The 23,716-nt window shown below is 34.9% G+C and overlaps 1 protein-coding gene across 6 annotated transcripts in view; it reads left to right on the forward strand.

The window, feature by feature from the left end:
* The window catches only part of zip (myosin heavy chain 10), a 165,302-nt gene that overhangs the window by 113,790 nt on the left and 27,796 nt on the right, over window positions 1-23,716 (forward strand). For 3 of the 6 annotated variants that reach the window (XM_089638211.1, XM_089638212.1, XM_089638214.1), the window contains exons 2-16: window positions 1,496-1,652; window positions 4,375-4,496; window positions 9,419-9,442; window positions 11,184-11,213; window positions 11,810-11,902; window positions 12,506-12,935; window positions 13,045-14,384; window positions 14,504-14,674; window positions 17,125-17,292; window positions 18,088-18,234; window positions 19,348-19,597; window positions 19,811-20,044; window positions 21,848-22,018; window positions 22,223-22,385; window positions 23,018-23,156. In XM_089638211.1, coding sequence (XP_089494337.1) covers window positions 1,496-1,652; window positions 4,375-4,496; window positions 9,419-9,442; window positions 11,184-11,213; window positions 11,810-11,902; window positions 12,506-12,935; window positions 13,045-14,384; window positions 14,504-14,674; window positions 17,125-17,292; window positions 18,088-18,234; window positions 19,348-19,597; window positions 19,811-20,044; window positions 21,848-22,018; window positions 22,223-22,385; window positions 23,018-23,156 — 3,639 coding nt within the window. The remainder of the gene's footprint in view (window positions 1-1,495; window positions 1,653-4,374; window positions 4,497-9,418; window positions 9,443-11,183; window positions 11,214-11,809; window positions 11,903-12,505; window positions 12,936-13,044; window positions 14,385-14,503; window positions 14,675-17,124; window positions 17,293-18,087; window positions 18,235-19,347; window positions 19,598-19,810; window positions 20,045-21,847; window positions 22,019-22,222; window positions 22,386-23,017; window positions 23,157-23,716) is intronic. The other 3 variants (XM_089638213.1, XM_089638215.1, XM_089638216.1) reach the window with 1 other exon arrangement.

Raw genomic sequence — 23,716 nt, forward strand, 5'->3', positions numbered from 1 at the left:
AAATAAAAATAAAATATAATTGTAATGCCGAAACATTAATTATATGAAATTCCCTCTATAGAAAAAAATCTCAAAGTCAGTCTGAAAATTATTAAAAACACATTTTTTCTGTTATTTAATATGTTATTATATTATAATATGAAAAAATTCACAGTGTATCTTTAAATGCAACTAAAGCATTTTTCGAGAGATTTTTGCTCCATTTCAAACGAGTCGTGTTTTATTAAATATTTTCACAATTTTCGCTTAATTATTATCGTGTTTTAATATTAGCGCGCTCCCTCTAACATTCGTATTTACATATCTCCCTTTCAAACCATTTTTGAACGCTTACTACGGGGCCTTAAGCGTCGTAGTTGCTGTTTTTACATTCCCACATTTGGTTTCTTCGCTACTCCTTCTTTCACTCCTTCTTGCTATTTTTTCATTTTTAAAGAAAGACATATATTCGCGGGTTACCAATAAGCTGACAATATTTGAAAATCTTCTACTAACACCACAGTAAACGGAAAATGTTGCTTGTGTCGTGATGGAGAACTTAGCCAGCCGAAGAATTGAATGTACTATGCCCGGATGTAATGTCGGTTTCTGTAATGAGCTATGGTGGAGAGGATGGATAGGTGATCAAGGTCTACCATTAAATGAGACTGTACTTTCATCACAATTACATCTTATAATATACTAGAGCAGACGAAAAATCGCGGGGTATTATAATTGTAGGATTTGTGAATATTGCCTTTCAAAAACAAATGTCGTAAATTTTCTTTATACTATAATATTTTTTTGTTGACAAATTAGAGAGATCTAAAAAATTTCGTAATATCAATAGTAATGGAGGATAAAATGGAAACTGTAGATCATGCCATATGCAGTATTTTTAATAGTGTCCTTTGCGTGCAAAATCATATCTCCTCCAAGCTTAAAATTTATAATAAAAGTGTGTTTATATGAATTTTCCAGGTAAACGAGCCAAAAATTTAAATGAAAAATATTCATTTCACATACAGAATTAATTAATAAAATAATTTTGGTTCCTAATTTATCGCCTTTCTTATATGATTTATACATATATGTAAACACGTTTTTATTACACAGTTATTTTTATACACAGTTTTTTATTTTTATTATTTTTTTTTTTAAAGTTATTCTCAATTAGGCAGGTATTGATTAACAGCTTGAAACATATATTATTTACTTACGCTTATGCGGATCATTTGAAATAACATGCTGTTGTACACCGTCATTGGACGGTTCGTATATATACTTTGTAATTTTCTTAATGTTAACCCTATGTCTGCTATACACTTACTGGTTATCTTACTTCTATCAATATGTATTATTTGGTATCAGTTCCAAATTTAAAAATTAAAAGTTCATTGAACATAAATAATTTTATGCACCGACAACCGAAATTAGTATGTTTAATATCACTGTCTCTATTTAGAGTTTATTAAAAAGGTTTATTTGAACTAATCTCTGTTATCTTCTTCCACAGACCTACTCCGGCCTCTTCTGCGTGGTGGTCAACCCATACAAGCGGCTGCCCATCTACACGGAGAATATCATGGAGAGGTACAAGGGCATCAAACGCCACGAAGTACCTCCCCATGTATTCTCCATCACAGACAATGCCTACAGATCCATGCTGCAAGGTAAGAACGAACATGCTTCAGATTAATTTCGTCACTAATCTTTTGTTTTTTTTTTTATCTTAGGCCCAAATATAAAAAAAAAATACATCGAAATTTGAATTTGGAACCGACGACTGGTTGTTTCCCAGAATTTGAACAATTCATCAAATTTCGAAGTTAATCTTCAAGTTCTGTTATTATTTCAGTTATGTGAAGCAGCTGGCCCGCAATTATACAGGGTTGGGCAAAAGTAATCACCCGATGTTCTTTCGCTGTAATTTTTTTTTAATGATAAACTTTGGTACTGCTTGTGAATTTTTTTTTATTTAATCCATAATCGATTCATGTCTTGTCGATTTGTATTCTGCGTTTGTTTACTTCACAAATGTCAAAACCGAATTGACATTTGGCGCCATTTGCAACAGTTATAGCGTTTTCCAATAGGGTGATTACTTTTGCCCCCGCCTGTATAATAAAACGAAAGGGGAGTAAGATGTAATTGTGATGAAAGTTCAATATCATTTAATGGTAGACAAAATTTGATAGCGCTTCCATCGTTTAAAAGGTTTTAAATGGCCACAATAAGATGGTTCATGGGAAAATGAAAAGGTTTTAAAAAGCACCATGGTGCGTATTTTTTACTTTTACAGAGCTTGAAAATTAACTTTGAAATTTGATGAATATGTTTAAATATATCATTGTCGTCAGATGGCCATTCAGCGCCATTTTTTTACAGTTGAAAGTTCTCGGTTAAATGCCGATTCAAAGTCCGTTTCTGCTTTTGAACAAATTGTGATCAGCAAGAGAGACAACTACCATGTTGTTAAGCTTGTCAGCTTATTACAATTTGATAGAAAGCTGAAAATGTAAAAAATGTGGCTGAATGGCCATTTGATGATTTTGTCACACGTGAATTTCTGCGAAACAACTGGGCCTAACCATTCATTGGATAATTAATCAACACCTCTGTCATGGTCACTACTTTTGATGATATAGCAGGGGTGCCCAGGTTCATGGGGTGATGGTTGACAAGGTCTTGGTCTTTGATATTTTCCTCGGAGGCTCCTGTGTGGAACTGATGTAAAAAAAACAAAGTTGTGTGCCATCATATTTGCAGTGTGGATATATATAGCGTGATAGTTAGTTGTTCCTAAGATCATAATTGCATTTGTTTTGCTTTCCTCGTTTCATCTATACCTTTAAAAGCTTTCAGCACGCTTTTGACAGGCATTTATGCAGAAATATTTTCATACCTCGATCAATTATTCTGTTCTGTTCACCGGACGGATAGAAATATTATTGTTTCACGTACACACAGTCCATTGGGTAAATTCTGGCATTAAACAGAGTTCTGGAATGCACCGTTATCAGCGGCTCACCTTTAAAATAGATACATAAACAATTCGTCTAAATGCTTTTGAGGCTAACGATTTCCAAACCAGATGCATCCACTGCTGTTTGTTTTAAAACGTCATCTCTGACGGGCCGAGCTGAGCGATATCGTTCGAGAGCCAAGGATTTCATATGCACTTATTGCGTCGCCAGTCCCTAATTTTCAAACAGTTCAAATTTTTTTGTCAAAATAATATCGATAAGTTCTCTCGTCTCAAAGTTGACCTTTATTTGGAAGATATTAATATAATGTGGGCTTAGATTCACTGACTAAAAGATATCGAGTAAATAACTAACCATCAGGCCGTTTTCCTTTGCAGGGGTAGGCAGAGAAGATAGACTGTCACACAACTCTGTATCAGCACACACACATTGCTTCATTCACATTCATACATTGTCTCATATATACTCTTCCGTTATTTTGAATCTTGACATGTAATAAACAAATATCTTGCTGTTGATCCCTCTCGGTGTTGACACGTGCTTCCACGGTGGAGCAACGATCTAGCACACGATATGTGATTCACTTGATCGTGCTACGTCTTCCTCGGGCGTTTCCGACTCCTACCATTCACTTCCGCGTCTTGTATTTTTATTGATACATTAGAAGTTTTTTTGTATATATTCTCATAACATTAATTACTTCGTTCATCCGCTCTACATGCCCAAACCATCTTAGCGTCCCTTTCTTAATTTTATCCATAGCGCTTAAAGGGGGTGACAGATTACGCTATAAGTTCAAAGCGTTTTATATAACTCATATTGCTCGCCATACAATCCCATACAGACCTCTCACACCTAAAAATATGATGTGTTATAAGTGTGGGCGTGGCGACGATATGCGCTGTGATCTGTCAAAGTGACAGATCCCATACAAAGAAATGATATTCGACGGCAGTTCCCACATTGATCTGAGTAAGATTATATCGTAGTGTGTCACCCCAACACATAATACTATATTTGCCACGTCCATATGATGCGCGCATGTGTCTAAGGCTTAAATCAGCGTTGCATTATTTCCGGTTGATATTAAAATGATTTTCGGGGCTTTGTGTTTCCCCCAACTTCTTTAAGGACAAAATTTGCTCCTTCATTTCTTCAAAAAGACTCAATACAGCATCCCCAGAAATGATAGACCCTGATAGAAACCTCACAGCCTTTGAATGTGTAATTAAAAATGAAGAGCCAATAAATCTGAGGAACAAAACACATTCAAAATACGCAAGCTTTTCCCGCAAGTTCTGAACACCTGATTTCCTATGTTTTTTTTTAAATTCTCATCCGATCAACGCTAAACTTGTGTTTCTGAATTATTGTATCTGTATTTAATTGGCTGTTTTTTGTTGTGTAGATCGCGAGGACCAGTCCATCCTATGTACAGGAGAATCTGGTGCCGGTAAGACCGAAAACACCAAAAAAGTCATCCAGTACCTCGCCTATGTGGCCGCCTCCAAACCCAAAGGATCGGGCGCGGTAAGAATATGGCTAATCTTCTGTTTATATATTTTTTTTAAATTAGGAACGAACGTAATAATTCAAGCAGAATACAAATTACGACTTTGGTCATTTTTCTGATTTTAAATTTCGAACTCTTCCTGCATTTTCAAAAATACGAAATTTTTATTTTGTTTCTGTTCAGAAACTGTTCGTATTTTAAATAAATTTTTGGTTAATCAATAAGCTGGTGGCTACACTGGCTACATATCTATAAAACTTTTTTTATCTATAAAATTGATAAGTTTTTTATCGTTTGGGTATACATAGAATGGTTTAAAAATAATATTAATCATCGTTTATTTACAATCAGTAATTTTGTATTTTGCACTGTTGTCGAGATATCGATCATAATTATTCTAAATTATCTGACGCATTTGGCGTTGCTCAACTTTTCTATACTTTCTACAAATATTATATTTCTGTTTTATTTATATAAAACTTACGGAAGAAATTCTCTAAATGATAGTGAAAACGCTATCAAATCCGTAGCGTAGTTCAGGAGAACTAAGGGCACAAACAGACAGACGCGGATAGCGACTTTATTTTATACTATTTAGAGATACTGTACAATTTTTATGAAAAACCCAAATACAGGGTTTTCCAATAAGAGGTGTTATTTTGATATTCAATCATAAAAGATCAATGGTTTCGTTGCTTATGTGGCACGTAGCGCCGTCTTGTTGAAAGTAAACGTTGTCCAGAACAATACCATCCAATTCCGGCCATAAAAAATCATTAATCATCTCTCGATAGCGCAATCCATTCACCGTAACTGTTGCTCCAGCCTCATTTTCGAAAAAGTAAGGTCCAATGACTCCGCCGGACCATAAACCGCACCAAACAGTCACACGTTGAGGATAGAGAGGCTTTTCAACAATAACTTTTGGGTTTTCCGAGCCCCAGATGCGACAATTTTGCTTGTTGACGAAGCCACCGAGGTGGAAATGGGCCTCATCACTCAAGATGATTTGCATTTGATTCACTCAAGTAAATTCTAATAATTTCAATGCGTTGTTGAAGTGTGTATCGTTCCATTTTTATTAATGGCGTAGTTTCTACTTGTCAAATGTCAAAAAATGACAGCGAAATAGCGGGCTATTCAAAATAACACCTCTTATTGGAAAATCCTGTATATTTGAAATTTTATTTCTTCTTTGGGTTCACAAATAGATTATTATGTACAAAGCTTTCGAATGCATTTAAAAATGTGCAGATTTCTTGTATGTTTTTTGGCACGTAAAAGTAATTATAAAAATTCGCGTAGTATGTTTATATAAACCATCACATTTCCTAGAAAATGTTATATTTTGAAAATTGTTGTTTTTTGTTGACGCGGAAACTTTTCGTTTATTGCAAAACCGATTATTCCACATATTTTGATTTTGCCTTCGAAAATGCTTTTTTGCCATCTTGTCATCGTTATGACCTTTATATTTAGCTGACACGCATTAAATTTATGTCGAAATTAATTTTTCTGTTCTCAAAAACAATTAATTACGAAAATAACAATAATTGTTATGTTTGCATTTTTAGAAACTTTTACGTGTCCATGATAATATATACGTTACTTTTGGTCTACAAAGAAATCTTTAAGAGTTTAGTTTCGTTATTCACTTTTGTAAATAAAATATGACTTGTTTGTTACGAAAAATAATGTATGTATATTCATTTGTATGACACTGCTTTTGTTTTGTTACTCGTTTTATATTTTAGTTTGGTTGAGTTTTTCCTTTTGTACCCCATTTACCATACCCCTTTTCCATGCCATCAACACAAGAACCCTAAATTTATTATTAAATATAATTATGTGGTTACCTCGTGTTTGTCGCTTATCAGTAATCGTGTGCATTTTGTATTATTTTACATATTAATTTGCAATTTTTTTAATGTGTGGAAATGCATGCACGATTTATTTCGTTACATTCTTTGTTTTTTTTTAAATGTATAATAACAAATATGATAAACAACACAAAAACCTTTTCCTAGTTTTCTTCCAACCCACAAATATAATATATTCCTTAAGTATTCTTATTTCGGAAAATATAAATAATATATTGAACAATTATTTCTATTTTACACAACATTCACGTTTTTTCTTATTATTTTGTATCGTGACGCATCAGATACCCAATGAAGTACCCATTATAGTTTTTCTAAAATAGTATAAATATTTTCTTTATGTATTATTTGTATGGCAACACTCACGACCTTTTTCTAGTTTCTCAAACCGCCAGATGGTCTCATGTTCCCTATTCTTATTTCAAATTTTGTAAAACGAATATGGCTGTTGCGAGTCACCGGTCGTGTCGGTGATGAATCAGCGACATTTTGACTGATTACGTTCCATTTTCAAAAGAGTAAACTCCATCTGTGGTTTTACCCAAATAAGTAATATTTTCAACCCTAGATCGACATAATAATTTCTTAAACTTAATTTTTAAAATTTTGAATTAATTGTAAAACCATCGATGCAAAATCTTGTACAAACCAAAGATATAGATATTCAGAGGTGTTCTATACATGGTTTCATTTCCCTTATTTGGTAGCCATAAAAATAATGTTGTTGCCTTTAGCTTAGCATTCCTTTGCCGCCTTTATTGTAAATGTAGCCGGCGGGAAAGTGTTTTATAAGCTACTTAAAAGATCGATTGGAGATCTTTTTTAATTCATATAAACAATTTTAATGTTGGCACGTACGAATTATAAATTACAAGCATAAGCACTAATGATAGTTCGTGAGTTAAATAATGATCTCGTTATATTTTTATGGGCATCGTTTCAATTTAACATTGTAAATTATAATTAGACACCTTTGCTTTGCTTTTTAACCTTTTTTTGATTTAATAGTTAGATTTAGAAACAAACGAGTTGAAAAAATGTGGGAAAATTAATGAATGAGTTTTACTTTTCAACCCATTTTGCAATGATGGGCGGTTTTCGCGGTTTTGGATACAAATGAATTTAAAAGAAAAATTAATTGATTTATGCAAATTTTTGCAACCCTCTTTTTGGCATCTGACCTCATATTGCCGCTCTTTTTAGAGTAAGATCCGCCAGATGTCAGTTCATGTCCTAAACCTAAACTGGCGCCATTTTCGAACTGTGTATTTTATTACAAAACGGCTCGATAGGGGGTACCTACTCTTGTAAGCATAGATAAATATTTTAATCTCGTATCGCAAGACCACAACGCCTTTTATAGGCAGCAGACCATTTGTCCACATTCAATCGATTTCAATGGCTGGTTCGTCGGTTATGCAAGACGCGTTTAGCCAGATGCTCTGGAAATGATCGGTAATAATTACAATATTTCTTCCTTTCACATTTTTCTTTGGGTAATTTTTTTAAAACGTTCTATTAATGTTGCCATTATTTAGCTTTGAATTAGATTGCGTCTGGCGCATGGGTCGCACTGCTGTGACATTTTTTTTTTCAAATTTTTCGTTAGTAATTATGCTGCCAAAAATTTCACTTCTTTTAAACTCCAATTTTGTGTATGGATAAAAGGACTCCTTCATTTCAAAAGAGTTTTTAAATTATTCTTTTTATAAGATTATTTTAGTCTGAATTTTCCATATATTATAAAGATGAAATTATTATTTTTTTATTTACTTTCCATAATATACGTAAAATTCAAGAAAAAAAAGATACAAGATATCCATCCATACTGATATTGCGTACGATGTATTTTGTTGTATGCTACAAGTACTTCAAAATAACCCTTCCGTTAGATTTCCTTTCCACCCACACTTATTATTTGTTAATTCGATTTGTTTCACGTAGATTCTTGACTATTATTATTTTTTAGTTCGATTTGTCCCACATAGATTCTTGACTATTTATTTTCTTCTTATTTCACGGTTTAATTCTATTTTCTTGATTTGTATTTTATTTGTTTCATTCAACACTTTGAGGCTTTGATTTTTCGAGATGTTTTTCGTTGGGTAAGCACAATATTGTGTTGTTAAAAATACTACAAAATATATTTTTTCCTTCCTTGATCCTTCCGTTATGTAGAAATTTAATGATTTACATTTTCCTTTCCACACTTGAAACTTAACATATTTTAATATTTATGAATGTGCATGTTTAATTTTGGTAATCCATCATACTTTTTTGACACTCAATGATAAATAGCTAATGGGTAGTAAATTTTACTTGAATATAATATATTATTAAAGAAATCATTTTAAGTACAAATCTAATCACCTTTAACAGTTATTCCTATATATAAATACATTTTGTGGTTTATTCAACCATTTTCTTGCTAATTTTTTGGAAAAAAATGCACTTATTTTTCTTTATCAGTTTTTTTAAAATATAAACTTATTATTCTTAACATTATTTATTCTTTCGAAGGGGACATATTTTTTAAATGTTTGCATGTGTTCTGAGTTGTATGTATATTGTTTTATTCCCTTCCTTTACGCACACTTTACACTCTTACACAAGCATCTTGTTTACATTCTATTATTTAGTGCAATTCTTGAGAGAATGGCTTCAATCAATTTGGAAGTTCACTGTGTATGGCGTTTCTTTTAGCTATCAGGAATTCGTACATGAACTTAAATGATTATGGTCCTGCTGCTGAGAGTTCAATTGTAACCTCTTTTTATTTTAAAATCGTTGTTTATGAGAAAGAGAGAGAGTTTGTAAAAGATCTCTCGACGGTATGCCTATAGATTGAAGTTTTTCCCTCATGAAGTGAACTCTAGTAGGGACTTCCCTTGAACAGAAGAGTTTATTATTTCTATATCTAATGTCACCTCCCTCTGTCAATATTCTCTCTGGCCACGGAAACCTCTACAAATCCACACTGACGTTGTCTCGCCGTCTCTTTCCTGGCCATTCACTTCTACGGGTGTTTGTGATCTTCCACCTCCTTCCACCTTGAGCAGGCACCGACACCACAGTTGATTATAGTAAGTATAGACAAATGGAAGAGGAAAATATTGGAGGAAGTCTTGGGTCTAATTTAATCTAAACATAATATGCTTTAGAATGTTTTTGGAAATACAATCATTCATTATTCTTTTGCAAGACCAATTTATTTACATATTATAGGGAAAGGGTTCCCAACCAATTTTTGGTTGGGAGCTACTTTTGATTTCCTGGTGCATTTACTTCTAACAAGAATCTTGTAAGATTTTTGCTGCTGCTTTTTTTTAATTCTTCAAAACTTCACCTTTAACCAAATTGTTCTGTGACTGGGATTAATTTTTTATACATATCCATTTTTTTATTTATTATCATTCCAAACATCAATGTGTGATTGTTTGTCGTTTCCATCTTTTTCATTCGGTCGGCATAATATGGTTAGATACGATTTGTTTTAAATCGAGAAAAACATTTACTGTTTAATTCCAATACTAATACATACATGATCAGACATTATGCACAAGTACTTAAATATTATAAAAGGTAAGTATGTAATGTAATTAAACTGGCATAAACATTGGAATGCTACATCTGGTACTGCATGTTTCGTTATCTTATAAATGCAGGCGACTTGTATATGAGTAGTGCTACGTGTTAAATATATTATGAGATGTGAATGCTATGGGAAGGGTTAACATCATGAAGGGTACATGGGGGAGAACATGCATTTTATCAAATAAATATTTTGACCTTTTCATTTAGTAGAACTGTCAAAATATGTGGTTAATGGTCATGGTAAAGTAAGTTAAAAGAAATACTCAAATTCTATCAATTCTAGATCTTTAGACAAGTAAATATATGGGTAATATGTTTTTTTACGAGGAGGAACCACCTGATTACAGAAAAAAGCAAGAGTTGCTAGTTCAATAAGCAAGTTAAATAAATAAATATTGATTTTTTTTTGTGAAAATGGTTTGAAACAAAAATCTCCGAGACTAAATCGGCGGTCCCGCAGAACAATGTCAGATGTGCAAATTTGTATTTTTGCAGTAGAGCTGTTTAAATTTTGGTTTCTGCAATTTTTACTGTTTTTGAGATCAAAGAATACAGTGTTTGATATTTTGCATTAAACCCTATTTATTTAATTGGAGGAATATATTATCAAAAATAGTAAAAATGCAGAAACGAAACTTTAAAAAGCTCTACTGAAAAACTGCACATTTGCACATCCGACATTGTTCTTCGGGACCGTCGAAATAGATTTTTTTCAATCTATTTCTTTATTTTCCTCATGTACCCTTTATGCTTCTGTTTTTTTTTTTAATAAACGGTCTATTATTTTCTTCTCTATTATTATTTCCATGCAATATTTGGCAGAATAAGAAACAACAACACCAGCAAGTATGGTTATTAATGTTATTATGTATTATTATTTTATTGGATTTTGGCTCTCTGTACATTTTTAGTTTTCTCTGCTATTCTTATTGGGGTATTCATTATTAGAATATTGAATGGGAGTAAGCACATAGTAGAGTGTGATTTCAAATATGTTTTGGGGTTAAATATTTCTAATTATATTTTTGTACAAAATACCTGTGCTAGAAATTTATACCTATTCATTTGTCAGTTATGATAAATTTTACATACAAAATATTTAAAAAAATAAAATTTACGTGACTACAATAAAAATGATGAATAACCTTTATTTAAATAAGTAGGTACCTAATTATAATACAAAAAGCTTTTAAAACTGTTTTCCCCACATGCTGCTTTTTGAACAAGTAGAATCCAGTTCCAGTTGTAACAACATTTGAGGTAACATATCCCACATTTATTAAACACCCTGTAGTTAAACTAAAACATAAATTTTCACATTGGCTCCTCAAAGTATTATATTAGGTTATGCCAGAAATTCCTGTAAATGCCAATTGTTTGTGTGCATTCATATATTTTTGAGCTATTCACAAGAAAAGAATCTCATCATTTCAAGACCACAATTTATTATTATTAATATTTATCAACATTCAGAATTATTGTGGATACATGTCATCACTTTATGATTTTAAATTCCTCATTATTTCAGTGTTGTGGTTTAGACATTACCAGAATTTGCAATCTAACACAAAAAACAAGGTAGGATTATTTTGTGTAATTTATTTTTACACGGATTAGTCATATGAAAAAGTATTTGTCCACTAACAACAATAATTAAATATTATTTCCTTTGTTGGCGTTATGTTGAAATGTTGATTTAACAAAAATATGTGATGTCAGCATACTAACAAAGCGCAAAAAATTGTTTGTCTTTGACTGACGGACTAGATACAGACTGCAGATTCATCAAAATTTGTGTTATTTGTCAATTTTTGAGTGTTTGCTAATGTTTTTTTTTAATGATTTTTTAAAAACAGGGCGAATTGGAGCAACAACTTCTGCAGGCTAACCCCATTCTAGAAGCCTTCGGTAATGCCAAAACAGTGAAGAATGACAACTCATCACGTTTTGTAAGTATGGAATTATGACTAATTAAATATTGCTCGTGTTTAATTTATATCTTGTTAAAAATGTTAATTATGAAACCATAGAGATTTGCACGCATTTTGCTGATGCAACAGAAAGGGTTCAATAACACTATGCACTGTTAGGACAGATTGTTTCACAGAAATTCAAATGTAACCTTGTCGTCAAACGGTCATTCAACACCATTTTGTTTGTTTTTTTTTGACGTTTGAAAGGTCCCTGTTAAACGTTGATTGTAGGAGCATTTCAGCTTTCTGTCAAATTGTAATACTTCTTCTTCTTCTTCTTCTTCTTTTTATTTTATGTTTTATTTTTTCTTTTTATTTTGATTCGTAAGGAATCCAGGAACAAATCTTCTTATTTTTTTAATATTCTTTTATTTGCTGTAAAGCCAATATGTATAACGTTGCATAGCATATCCCATGCATTTAGCTGGGTTTTATTATTGTGTTAATTTTATTACAATTGAAAAAATCGAAAGAGTGTAAATTAAAATGACATATTTTTTTATAATATATGGGTACAGATACGAAATTGACGAATCATTAAAAAATGACACATTTAAAAATAAACTATTTGAATTCAAGGGCAAATTCATCCGAATCAACTTTGATGCCTCCGGCTACATCGCCGGCGCCAATATCGAGACCTATCTCCTGGAGAAGTCTCGTGCCATCCGCCAGGCCAAGGATGAGAGAGCTTTCCACATCTTCTACCAGCTGCTCTCCGGAGCTACTGCCCAGCACCGTGCCGAGTTTATCCTCGAGGACGCCAAGACCTACGCCTTCTTGTCCTATGGCTCTCTTCCTGTACCTGGAATTGATGATGCAGCGGAGTACCAGGCCACCATCAAATCCATGAACATCATGGGCATGACCCAGGAGGATTTCAGCTCCATCTTCCGAATCGTGTCCGCCGTGATGCTCTTTGGAAACATGCAGTTCAAGCAGGAGAGGAATTCCGATCAGGCTACTCTGCCTGACAACACGGTCGCACAGAAGATCGCACACCTTCTAGGTAACTTTGTATTCTTTTCTAATCTTCTCGTTTACTCCTAACCTTTATATGATTGGATCTTGTTGTGACTCATTTTTACAATATTTAACTGTACATTTTCTTTTCACAGGTCTTTCCATTACTGAAATGACCAAGGCATTCCTAAAACCCCGCATCAAGGTCGGCCGTGACTTTGTCACTAAGGCCCAAACCAAGGAACAGGTGGAATTCTCCGTAGAGGCCATCGCTAAAGCTTGCTACGAGAGGATGTTCAGGTGGCTAGTTAACAGGATCAACCGCTCCCTGGACAGAACCAAGCGTCAAGGAGCTTCCTTCATCGGTATCCTCGATATGGCCGGTTTCGAAATCTTCGAGCTGAACTCTTTTGAGCAGTTGTGCATCAATTACACCAATGAGAAGCTTCAGCAACTCTTCAACAACACAATGTTCATTTTGGAACAGGAAGAGTACCAGCGAGAAGGTATCGAATGGAAGTTTATCGACTTTGGTCTTGATCTTCAACCTACCATTGACCTTATCGACAAGCCTATGGGTATCATGGCTCTGTTAGATGAAGAGTGTTGGTTCCCCAAAGCCACCGACAAGTCCTTTGTTGAGAAGTTAGTTGGAGCTCACTCCGTCCATCCTAAGTTCATGAAGACCGACTTCAGGGGCGTGGCTGATTTCGCCATCATTCACTACGCCGGAAAAGTCGACTATTCTGCCACCAAGTGGCTCATGAAGAACATGGACCCCTTGAACGAGAACATTGTCTCCCTTTTACAGACTTCCCAGGATCCGTTTGTCTGCCATATTTGGAAGGATGCTGAAATTGTCGGCATGGCCCAGCAAGCTCTGACTGATACCCAGTTTGGATCAAGAACCCGTAAGGGAATGTTCAGAACCGTGTCCCAGCTTTACAAGGAGCAGCTGACCAAGCTTATGGCTACATTGAGAAACACAAACCCTAACTTTGTCCGTTGTATTATTCCCAATCATGAGAAGCGCGCAGGAAAGATCGAAGCTCCCTTAGTTTTGGATCAGTTGAGATGTAATGGAGTGTTGGAAGGAATTAGGATTTGTAGGCAAGGATTCCCTAACAGGATTCCTTTCCAAGAGTTCAGGCAGAGATACGAACTCCTTACCCCGAATGTGATCGCAAAGGGATTCATGGATGGCAAGAAGGCTTGCGAGCAAATGATCCAAGCCTTAGACTTGGACCAGAACCTCTACCGAGTCGGACAGTCCAAGATCTTCTTCAGAGCCGGAGTGTTGGCCCATCTTGAAGAAGAGAGGGACTACAAGATCACAGACCTCATTGTCAACTTCCAAGCCTTCTGCAGAGGATACTTGGCTAGGAGAAATTACCAGAAGCGGTTGCAGCAACTCAACGCCATTAGGATCATTCAACGAAATTGCGCTGCGTACTTAAAACTGAGAAACTGGCAATGGTGGCGACTTTATATTAAGGTAATTTCTATAAATAATTACTTGTTCATTATCTGCATAAATATTCTAACATAAGAAGTGGTTTAAAGCTTGCTTATTATGTATGTCTATAGTTCTAATCAATGTTCTATAATTTCCAGGTCAAACCATTACTGGAAGTGACTAAACAAGAAGAGAAGTTGACCCAAAAAGAAGATGAACTCAGACAAGTAAAAGACAAATTAGATGCACAGCTCAAAAGGTGCAGTGAATATGAAGTCAAATTCCAGAAGGCCAATGAAGAAAAGATTCTTATATCAGAACAGTTACAGGTAACTTTAAAAAAAATGATTTTAGTGCAAATATTTACGTAATAAAATCAATTTAACAAGTTATGTGGTTTTTAACCATTATATCATGTGTCCACTTACCAGAATGCTGTTCAGATACCAATTCATTTACATAAATCTGTCAACTCTATGTGGAACATATAAAAAATTTAAACAAAAGAAAATCGGATAGCTGTCATTCACTTATGTCAAAGTTTTTTTTGTTAAAGTTTTTTTTTATGTTGTTAAAATTTAGTATCAGTGATTAATAGCAAATTGCTAATGTTTTGTAATATTGTACAATTACGTTTATATTACGACAGTGATTTAGTCTGAAAATGGAATTTCTCAAAAATTACCTCTTGTGGTTTTTTTTGCACAGTTTTGTTGGAAAAAAAAATGCTGTCAAAATATCAAAAATCAAAATGTTACCACCTTTTTGTGATATTTTCAGGAGAAAGGTTTAAAATTTGTGGGGTAAACTTCGGTTCATGGGCGAAATTCCTAAAAAATAAAACTAGTTATTTTTATACTAACTTTGGGCCGGGGAATCCGAATCTGGAAGAATTAGGTTGCGGCAAGCAATATTAACTGAATTACACGACTTTAAAATTTCGACGCACAAATAATTTAACTGGCCATTTTGAACGCTTTCTGACAATAAAACTAGTTATCTTTATACATCTTTATACTAACTTTGGGCCGGGGAATCCGAATCCGAAAGAATTAGGTTGGGGCAAGCAATATAAACTGAAATACACGACTTCAAAATTTTCGATGCAGAACAAAATACAATACCCCATTTTCGACAAGTTGTTGACAATAAAATCCATAGAAAAATAACCAAAGAAATATCACAAATATAAAATTAAGTGTTGCTAGTAAGCAATAATATCAATAACGTAAAATAACATGTTTATAATTTCAGTAATATTTCTTATTCAAACAGTTAGATTTAGGTTTATTATCACGAAAGGTGAGTTTTTATGTCGGGGGAGACGAAAAAATATGCATTTTATATTTTAATTTTGCTAACATTAATTCATTTACGTAAAGTATTCAGATACATTTTATTCACTTTTGTATCACAAACCATGTTACACAAACCTAGCGTAGCCGCTAAACTACTTGAAAACTGGGATGTTTTCTTGCCTTGACGCGAGTAGGCGCTACGAAGGGGGCACTTTCTTTTCTATCACAAACCATGTTACACAAACCTAGCGTAGCTGCTAAACTACTTGAAAACTGGGATGTTTTCTTGCCTTGACGCGAGTAGGCACTACGAAGGGGGCACTTTCTTTTCTATCACAAATCAAAATAAATAAATATTTTTGCGAGTTGGTAACACTGTATGTAATATCTTTGGTTATTTTTCTATGGATTTTATTGTCAACGTGTCGAAAATGGGGTATTGTATTTTGTTCTGCATCGAAAATTTTTAAGTCGTGTGTTTCAGTTTATATTGCTTGCCCCAACCTAATTCTTTCGGATTCGGATTCCCCGGCCCAAAGTTAGTATAAAGATGTATAAAGATAACTAGTTTTATTGTCAGAAAGCGTTCAAAATGGCCAGTTAAATTATTTGTGCGTTGAAATTTTAAAGTCGTGTAATTCAGTTAATATTGCTTGCCGCAACCTAATTCTTCCAGATTCGAATTCCCCGGCCCAAAGTTAGTATAAAAATAACTAGTTTTATTTTTTAGGAATTTCGCCCATAAACCGAATTTTTTCCAATTTGTGTTTATGAAATTCTAGATTCATCTTGTCAAATTTCGCTGCACGCTAAATATGAATACGACACGTTTACCAATTTTAGATAGCTGGAGAGCTAAATTTATTTTGAAAAAATTGTCTATCAAAATTTTTGAAAAATTCACACATTCAAAAGAATGTTAAGATTCCGCTGCACGCCTAATATGCAAAAAATATATAAATAGCACTTGGTTTCAACTTAATTACTATAAGAAATAACTATTTGTGTGTTAGGGAGATGGTAAAAAATGCATTAAAGTTCCATTTTTTTCTCAAAGTAAGTTTGAAGGTTAGGAAATACACATAAATTATTAAAGTAACCCAAACTAATTTCTAAAAACCTATTTTGTGCATGTGCAACTTAAACCCCCGACTTAAATAGTTGTCTCCATTAGATATTTAGCTTAAAATCAAGTGTTGTTTGAGCATGCAGCGGAATTCAACAAGTTTACCAAAAGAATTAATATGAATTAACTTCTATTTTTAGTGACCAGATCTGAATAGCAGTTTCTCTCACCTTTCTATTTGATTTTTTCATATTTAATTCACCCCCCCATTAAATTCACAACACAAGGGACCCTAATTTTGAGTGTCATAGTTCCACTTGCTCTGGCAGTTGTTATATTATATAATGTAATAGGGAAACATACATGCAGGTAGTTTAAAGTATTATTTTATGGGTTATATTCTGAATGTTTTTAGGCTGAAATTGAGCTCTGCGCGGAGGCAGAAGAAGGCAGGATGCGGTCAGCTGCCAGGAAACAGGAGTTGGAGGAGCTGTTGCACGATATGGAAGCCCGCATTGAGGAAGAGGAAGAAAGGGGAAACTCTCTGATCCAAGAGAAGAAAAAACTACAACTCAACATTCAAGTACGTAGCACCAATACTAAAATATCATCCCTGGGTCCGTTATATTTCCAATGTGAAAAAATTATATTTTACAGAGAGTGAAAAAAGCAATTTTTAAAGAAAATGAAGGTGAACCTGTAAATAATATATCCTTCTCTGCTAAATCCTTATGTATTCTAGTAAAATATAGTTATATAAACATGGATATTTTCCCACCTTCAGAATAAATTTAACATTCAAATCATGCTCGGAAAACATTTCTGTCAAACGATTAGCAGATGCTTAGCAATAAGTGTAGCGTGCTACCAGCACTGTCAGTAGCGTGCAACTGACGTCAAACCTGTCGAAGCGTCGCCTTATGTACGAACACTAGCAAAATAATGTGGCGGATACTAATGGTATGCACACAAAACTCAAGTCACTTTTAAGTATCTCTTCTTATTTATTTACAACAATCACTTCCATGATTTAATATAAAATGAAATCATGGAAGAAGCTAGAATTCCCTCACCAAACAAAGGCTATTTGTATAACATGTATGCAATGCAAATATAAAATATGCTAAATATCTTGTTTGTCGCTGGATCACGAAATAACTACGAAGTGCTATATTCATTTTGTATTTCTTATTGACCGGTTAGTAGCCGAGTGGACCAATGCGATTGCGATTTACAAGTCAATTTCTCTGCTAGCTAAGTCCTATCTTCCGATGGTAATAGGAGATTTACGTGTCAGGTTATTTGTAACCTGGAAATGTTTGTTCTTCTTTATTTTAAATAATTCTTGTGAATAAATGTTTGATGTTGTGTTGTCCAGGACTTGGAGGACCAGCTGGAGGAAGAGGAGGGAGCCCGGCAGAAGCTGCAGCTGGAGAAGGTGCAGTGCGACTCTAGGATCAAGAAGATGGAGGAAGACCTGGCCCTCTGCGAAGACACCAATCAGAAGCTATTCAAGGAGAAGAAGGTAAAAGATTTGCTTCAATCACAAAATAAAACATTTAAAAAAAAGGGTGAAGAAAAAACAGACCTCACCTAAACTAACCTGTATTACCTAACCTAACCTATTATTTTCTATTTTGTCATTGTTCTGTTCATCCGATACCAAAATATTCATATTGAGAATTGGCGTTTGTTAATCTTCAGTCAAACTGTCTTACGAAGTTTTTCCAAGGGACCGAAAAACATACTTAGTCAGGAAAACCTTATACGTGTAATGAATTGGTCCATTTCTCAAATTCAGTCTTCAAGGGACTGACTAAACCAAACTTCTTAACCTTTTAAATGCCAGTAGGTAGAAGTGTAGCTGTGCACAGCAGGCCAAGAATGCGAGTTAACTCGCTCTTGGCACAGAAGCGGTTAAGTATGAAAACATCATAAGTGGGAACTTCTTAAGCGAGTTTCACAGTGCGGTGAAATCTCGACCGATCGTTCCTCGAATGATCCTTTTCCCGCATTTATCACATATTTCTTCCTGTCACGAATTTACATCATACAAAACTTGCGAAAATAGAGCGCATTGATCGTTCCTCCATTCGTCGCTTTCATTTAAATCACGCATTTTCTGTACATATTTTACACCATCAATCATTTTTATGGTATGAACATACATTTTAAAACCATATTTGTAGCTAAAGGCTTAATTTAGATGTATTAAATAAATTTTATACCTATCTAGGTTTGGAGCTTTTCAAAATGAACCATTTGGTGACAAAAGTAGTACACTCTTCAATATATGTACTTTGCAATACATATGCAGCAATAAAATTACACATTAGGATAGTATACATATTGGAAATTTCACATTAAATTACAAAATACAAAAATTAAAACTCACACTTAACATATTTCAAATATGTACGTGAAATAGCTATTGTCTTTTTTTAAAATATTAAACAGTTAAGCGTTTTTTTTTTGAAATATCCCGCATCCATTTTTTTCCTGCACTTTTTTTCAACAGGTCCCTTTAAAAACGATAGGTAGAGGTTTCACTATATATGAAAATATATTGATTTTACACCATTAATATTTTTCAGTGGAGTTCCTTATTCAATGACTTAACTATGCAATAAATTTGCAGCTCCTGGAAGAGCGCAGCAACGACCTTTCGCAAGCCCTGGCCGAAGAAGAAGAGAAGGCCAAGCACCTAAGCAAGCTGAAGACCAAGCAGGAGGCATCCATCGCCGAGCTGGAGGAGAAACTGCTGAAGGACCACCAGCAGCGCCAGGAGGCCGACAGATCGCGCAGGAAGATCGAGGCCGAGGTGCAGGACCTCAAGGAGCAGCTCACGGAGAGGAAGACACAGCTTGAGGACCTGCAGCTCCAATTCGGTGAGGATCTTCATACTAAATCACATCTGCCCGAGTCTATCATTACATTTTTTAACACCGAAAAGATAAACCGTTTCCTTGTGCCAAAGTAAGCTTCATTTTTCCTCACTTCTGGTAAAATGTTACCTAGAGTGTACTGTTCACTTAATTTTTCTTAACTTCTGGTAAAATTAAAAATTCTGTTTTAAATTAATTATGAGTCTTTATTCCCAGGCAAGCGCGAAGAGGAGCTGGCACAGGCCATGGCGCGCATGGACGAGGAGGGCGCCGCACGCGCCGGAGCGCAGAAGGGCCTGCGCGAACTGGAGTCACAGCTGGCTGACCTTCAGGAGGACCTGGAGGCCGAGAAGGCAGCCCGCGCCAAGGCCGAGAAGCAGAAGCGGGACCTCAATGAGGAACTAGAGGCACTTAAGAGCGAACTGCTGGATTCCCTGGACACTACTGCTGGTGAGTTATCTATACGTACCCAATCTCATGAAAAAGGTTTTACTTATTTCGACTCTCAAATGAAAGATGTGAAACAGAAAAGACAGAAAAAGATTCTGTCGCATCTAGGAAATGAACCCAGGACCTCTCCTTTGCCGGAGAAGTGCTCTGACTGCTGAGCTAATTCGACCATAACAACTTATGTCATTTTTAACTGTATCGTACTTCGACCGAGAGCCACCAACATTATCTTAATTTTCTTTAAAGCATATTTTTTTGGATGCTATCTTAATTTTAAAAACTGTTAATTTTAAACTGAATAAGCTCAAAGTTTTTAAAAGTAGCTATCTGTAGAATGTAATGCAATATTAGTGATTATTGTTTTTACCATTTATATATTTACACAGTTTGAATACACGGGAAACCATAATTGCCGATGTTCCGATGTCGCGCAACAAGGATAATAAAATCAAAACAACTTAAAGCAGCTACTTCTTCATGTTTATAAAGAGTCGAAGGCCCCTTAGATTCAAAGACTCCCAGGTGAGCTGGACTTGGGGATATCAGAAAACTCCCCAGCTCCTCTTTGGAATGAAGGAACTTGCAAATAGCAGACTTCCTGAAGACAAGCTAAAGTTATTGTGGATCGGCAGTCTCCCACATTTTATTTGTGTTGTCTTTGACATTTACGAGCTTAACCACTCAGAACATTAGAACGTCAAAAGACGTAAATATGATAATAGCGGTCAAGACATTAGAACGTCTTTTCACGTAAACGCAGGAGATTTTACAAAAATCGATTTATTTCCATCACTAGTATACGGATTGCCATGATTTAAAAAACAGAGTATCGATAATGAATAACGCTACGCGTCTGTATTCAAGAATATCTATGGAACGTAGAAGTGCATTATCTAAGCCGATTGAATCTATCATCTTGTTCGTTCATAATTTATTGCGTTTCTAAATAATTTATTAAAATTATTTTAGTTTGGACGTTTAATATTTTGAGGTGACTAATAGTTTTTAATTATATTTCTTCAATATATAAAGTGTTATTTCTTTATGATACTCAGAAAAAAGTACATTTTTCACGGCTTTCAAATAATGGTAAGCGATTCTTACATATTTTTGACGTTTTCATAAAATGTATATTTAGAAACGCAAATATTTACGTATAACAACACAATGCGATAGTGGATTTCATAATCTTTCCAAAACATTTTTTAGAATGAGGCTACGTTTCCCAAAACGTGAGTTATGAAGCTTTTAGCAAAACTCGTAAATAACACAAAAATTATCACGTTTTGACAGTTCTCAAAGGAACACATAGTAAATAAATGTCTTTGTCTGAGAGGTTAAATAGCTGATAAGGTCCTAGACACTGTCCTCTAATGTGTAAGGATGTTAGGTATATGCACTAACTAGTCACCATCTCGACCTCAAATTAGACCTGTTGTACTAATTTTTATCCTATTTATTTCCATTCTCCAATTAAAACCTAAACCAGCAAATGTAACTACAAAAAAATTTGACGAGAATTTTGGTAAACTGTTTTAAACTAATGCTTTTATGAAGGTTAATTACATTCGTTGACCATTAAATCGACGATCAGCACCATTTTGAATTTTTGACATTTGCACGGTCCCCTTTAAATGCTGATTCTCAACCCATTTTAGCTTTTAACAAAATTGTGGCCAGCTTGACACGCATGACAACTTGATCGACATGCTTGACTGCTGATCACAATTTCATCAAATGTGATGCTGAGAATGGAATTATAATATAAGTGATTTAATGAATGTATTTGGTTTTGTGTTACAGCCCAGCAGGAGTTGAGGTCGAAGCGGGAGCAGGAAGTGGCCACGCTGAAGAAGAGCCTGGAGGACGAGGCGGCCTCGCACGAAGCCGCTGTGGCTGACATGCGACACAAGCACTCCCAGGAGCTGCAAGCCACCAACGAGCGCATCGAGCAGGTCAACAAGACCAAGACAGGTGAAACTATACTTAACCTTTTCAATGTTGGCCTTACCAACGCAAAATGGCTGTCGTAAATCCATAGAAAAGACAACATATTATGATAGTAATAGGACTCTACATGTAATATATAATTTGGCAAGATTGAAGTTCACCACTGACTATCTTTTTTATGTGGATCCTCTACTCTCAATTTCTCATGAAAAACCTTATTTCCTCTAGGCCTGGAGAAATCCAAGCAGACTCTGGAAGCCGAGAACGCAGACCTGGCCCAGGAGCTCCGAGGAGTGGCAGCCGCCCGGGCTGATGGGGAAAGGAGGAGGAAGCAGGCAGAGCAGCAACTCCAGGAGCTGACTGCCAGACTGCAGGAGGTGGACAGAGTCAAGTAAGACACACACAGCTGATACCGTTGTAACCTCTCCCTCTTTCTCACAAATGACGCACTAAGAAAGGTTACAATCGAGCTTTCAGCGGTAGGGCCATAATTGATTTGCTAACAATTTTTCATTTCATTCGTTCATTCGTTCAATCGTTAGTTCCTCTTTTGACCGCCCACAGAAAAATGTCAAAAGGATTATTTCATACATATTTACATAAACTAAACATTTACAGGGTTGTTATCATCACAAATGTTAAATGGATAAAACAGAATAGTGAAAAAACAGAAAATGATAAAATATTAGGTTAGGTTAGTTTTTTTGTAATATCACTTTTCTGCAATGTTCTGTTTTGTCACGGAACCACCAGAAAAACATGGTCATTAGAAGTTTGTCAAATTGAAAAGGAATTGAAAAGCGCTAAAATCTGAAATTTTTCAATTTCACATTTAAAATGCCGCAATTTGTAAATGTGCGATGAATGCCTTGCTGAATGTTCAGCTTTAAGTGCATCACTAACATCTCTGTTATATCCTCTACTCTCGTAAAGAATGCCTGAAACAGTTAAAAAGGTTACAACGGAACTCAAGTGGCATCACTCAGTCTTGCAACATTACCTAACCTGTATGTCTCTGTCCAGGGCTGAATTACAAGACAAGGCGGTGCGACTGCAGGCCGAGAGCGAGCAGGCCCTGCTGCAGTTGGAGGAAGCGGAGCTCAAGGCATCCTCCGCCCTCAAGCAAGCCGGAACTACAGAAGCACAACTCTCCGAGGCACAGGTAAACTGATTTGAAGCATCAAAATCTGTACAAAATCACACTAAAACAAAGCTTGAGAAGTTCTTCTCGCTTCATTGAATGCGAATTAAATGTAAATCCAAAATTTATTTATTCAGTCAAGGCATTATTCTTATAATCATCAAACATACTAATTTATTTGTGATTTGCATTATTCCTACATGAAATTATTCACATTCAATGAACTCAACTTTTCTTTGAATTTAAGTGTCATTTTCAAAATTGGAACTGCTTGTGTGAAGAACAATACAGACAAGCGATAAAGAAGATTATAATATTTGAATGATTTGTGTAGCGCGGTTTTTGTAAAAAATCACCTCAAGGATGCTGTACCTACCTGTAATATAATATTTTTATTGTCTTTTTCAAAGTTGAAATAATAATATCTCGTGATAATGTTGCCATACTACACTTTTCATGCTGACACCTTATCATCTGTGCCTTATAACCGCAGATACAATCACCAATATACTGTTTTGTTTCTATGGATAATAAAAATAAAATAACAATATACTAGTACCAGCGATAGGTTGTACGTGATG

This window comes from Hesperophylax consimilis, chromosome 12, assembly GCF_061612785.1.
Source record: "Hesperophylax consimilis isolate HC1 chromosome 12, BYU_Hcon_1.0, whole genome shotgun sequence".
In the NCBI taxonomy this organism is placed as follows: domain Eukaryota; kingdom Metazoa; phylum Arthropoda; class Insecta; order Trichoptera; family Limnephilidae; genus Hesperophylax; species Hesperophylax consimilis.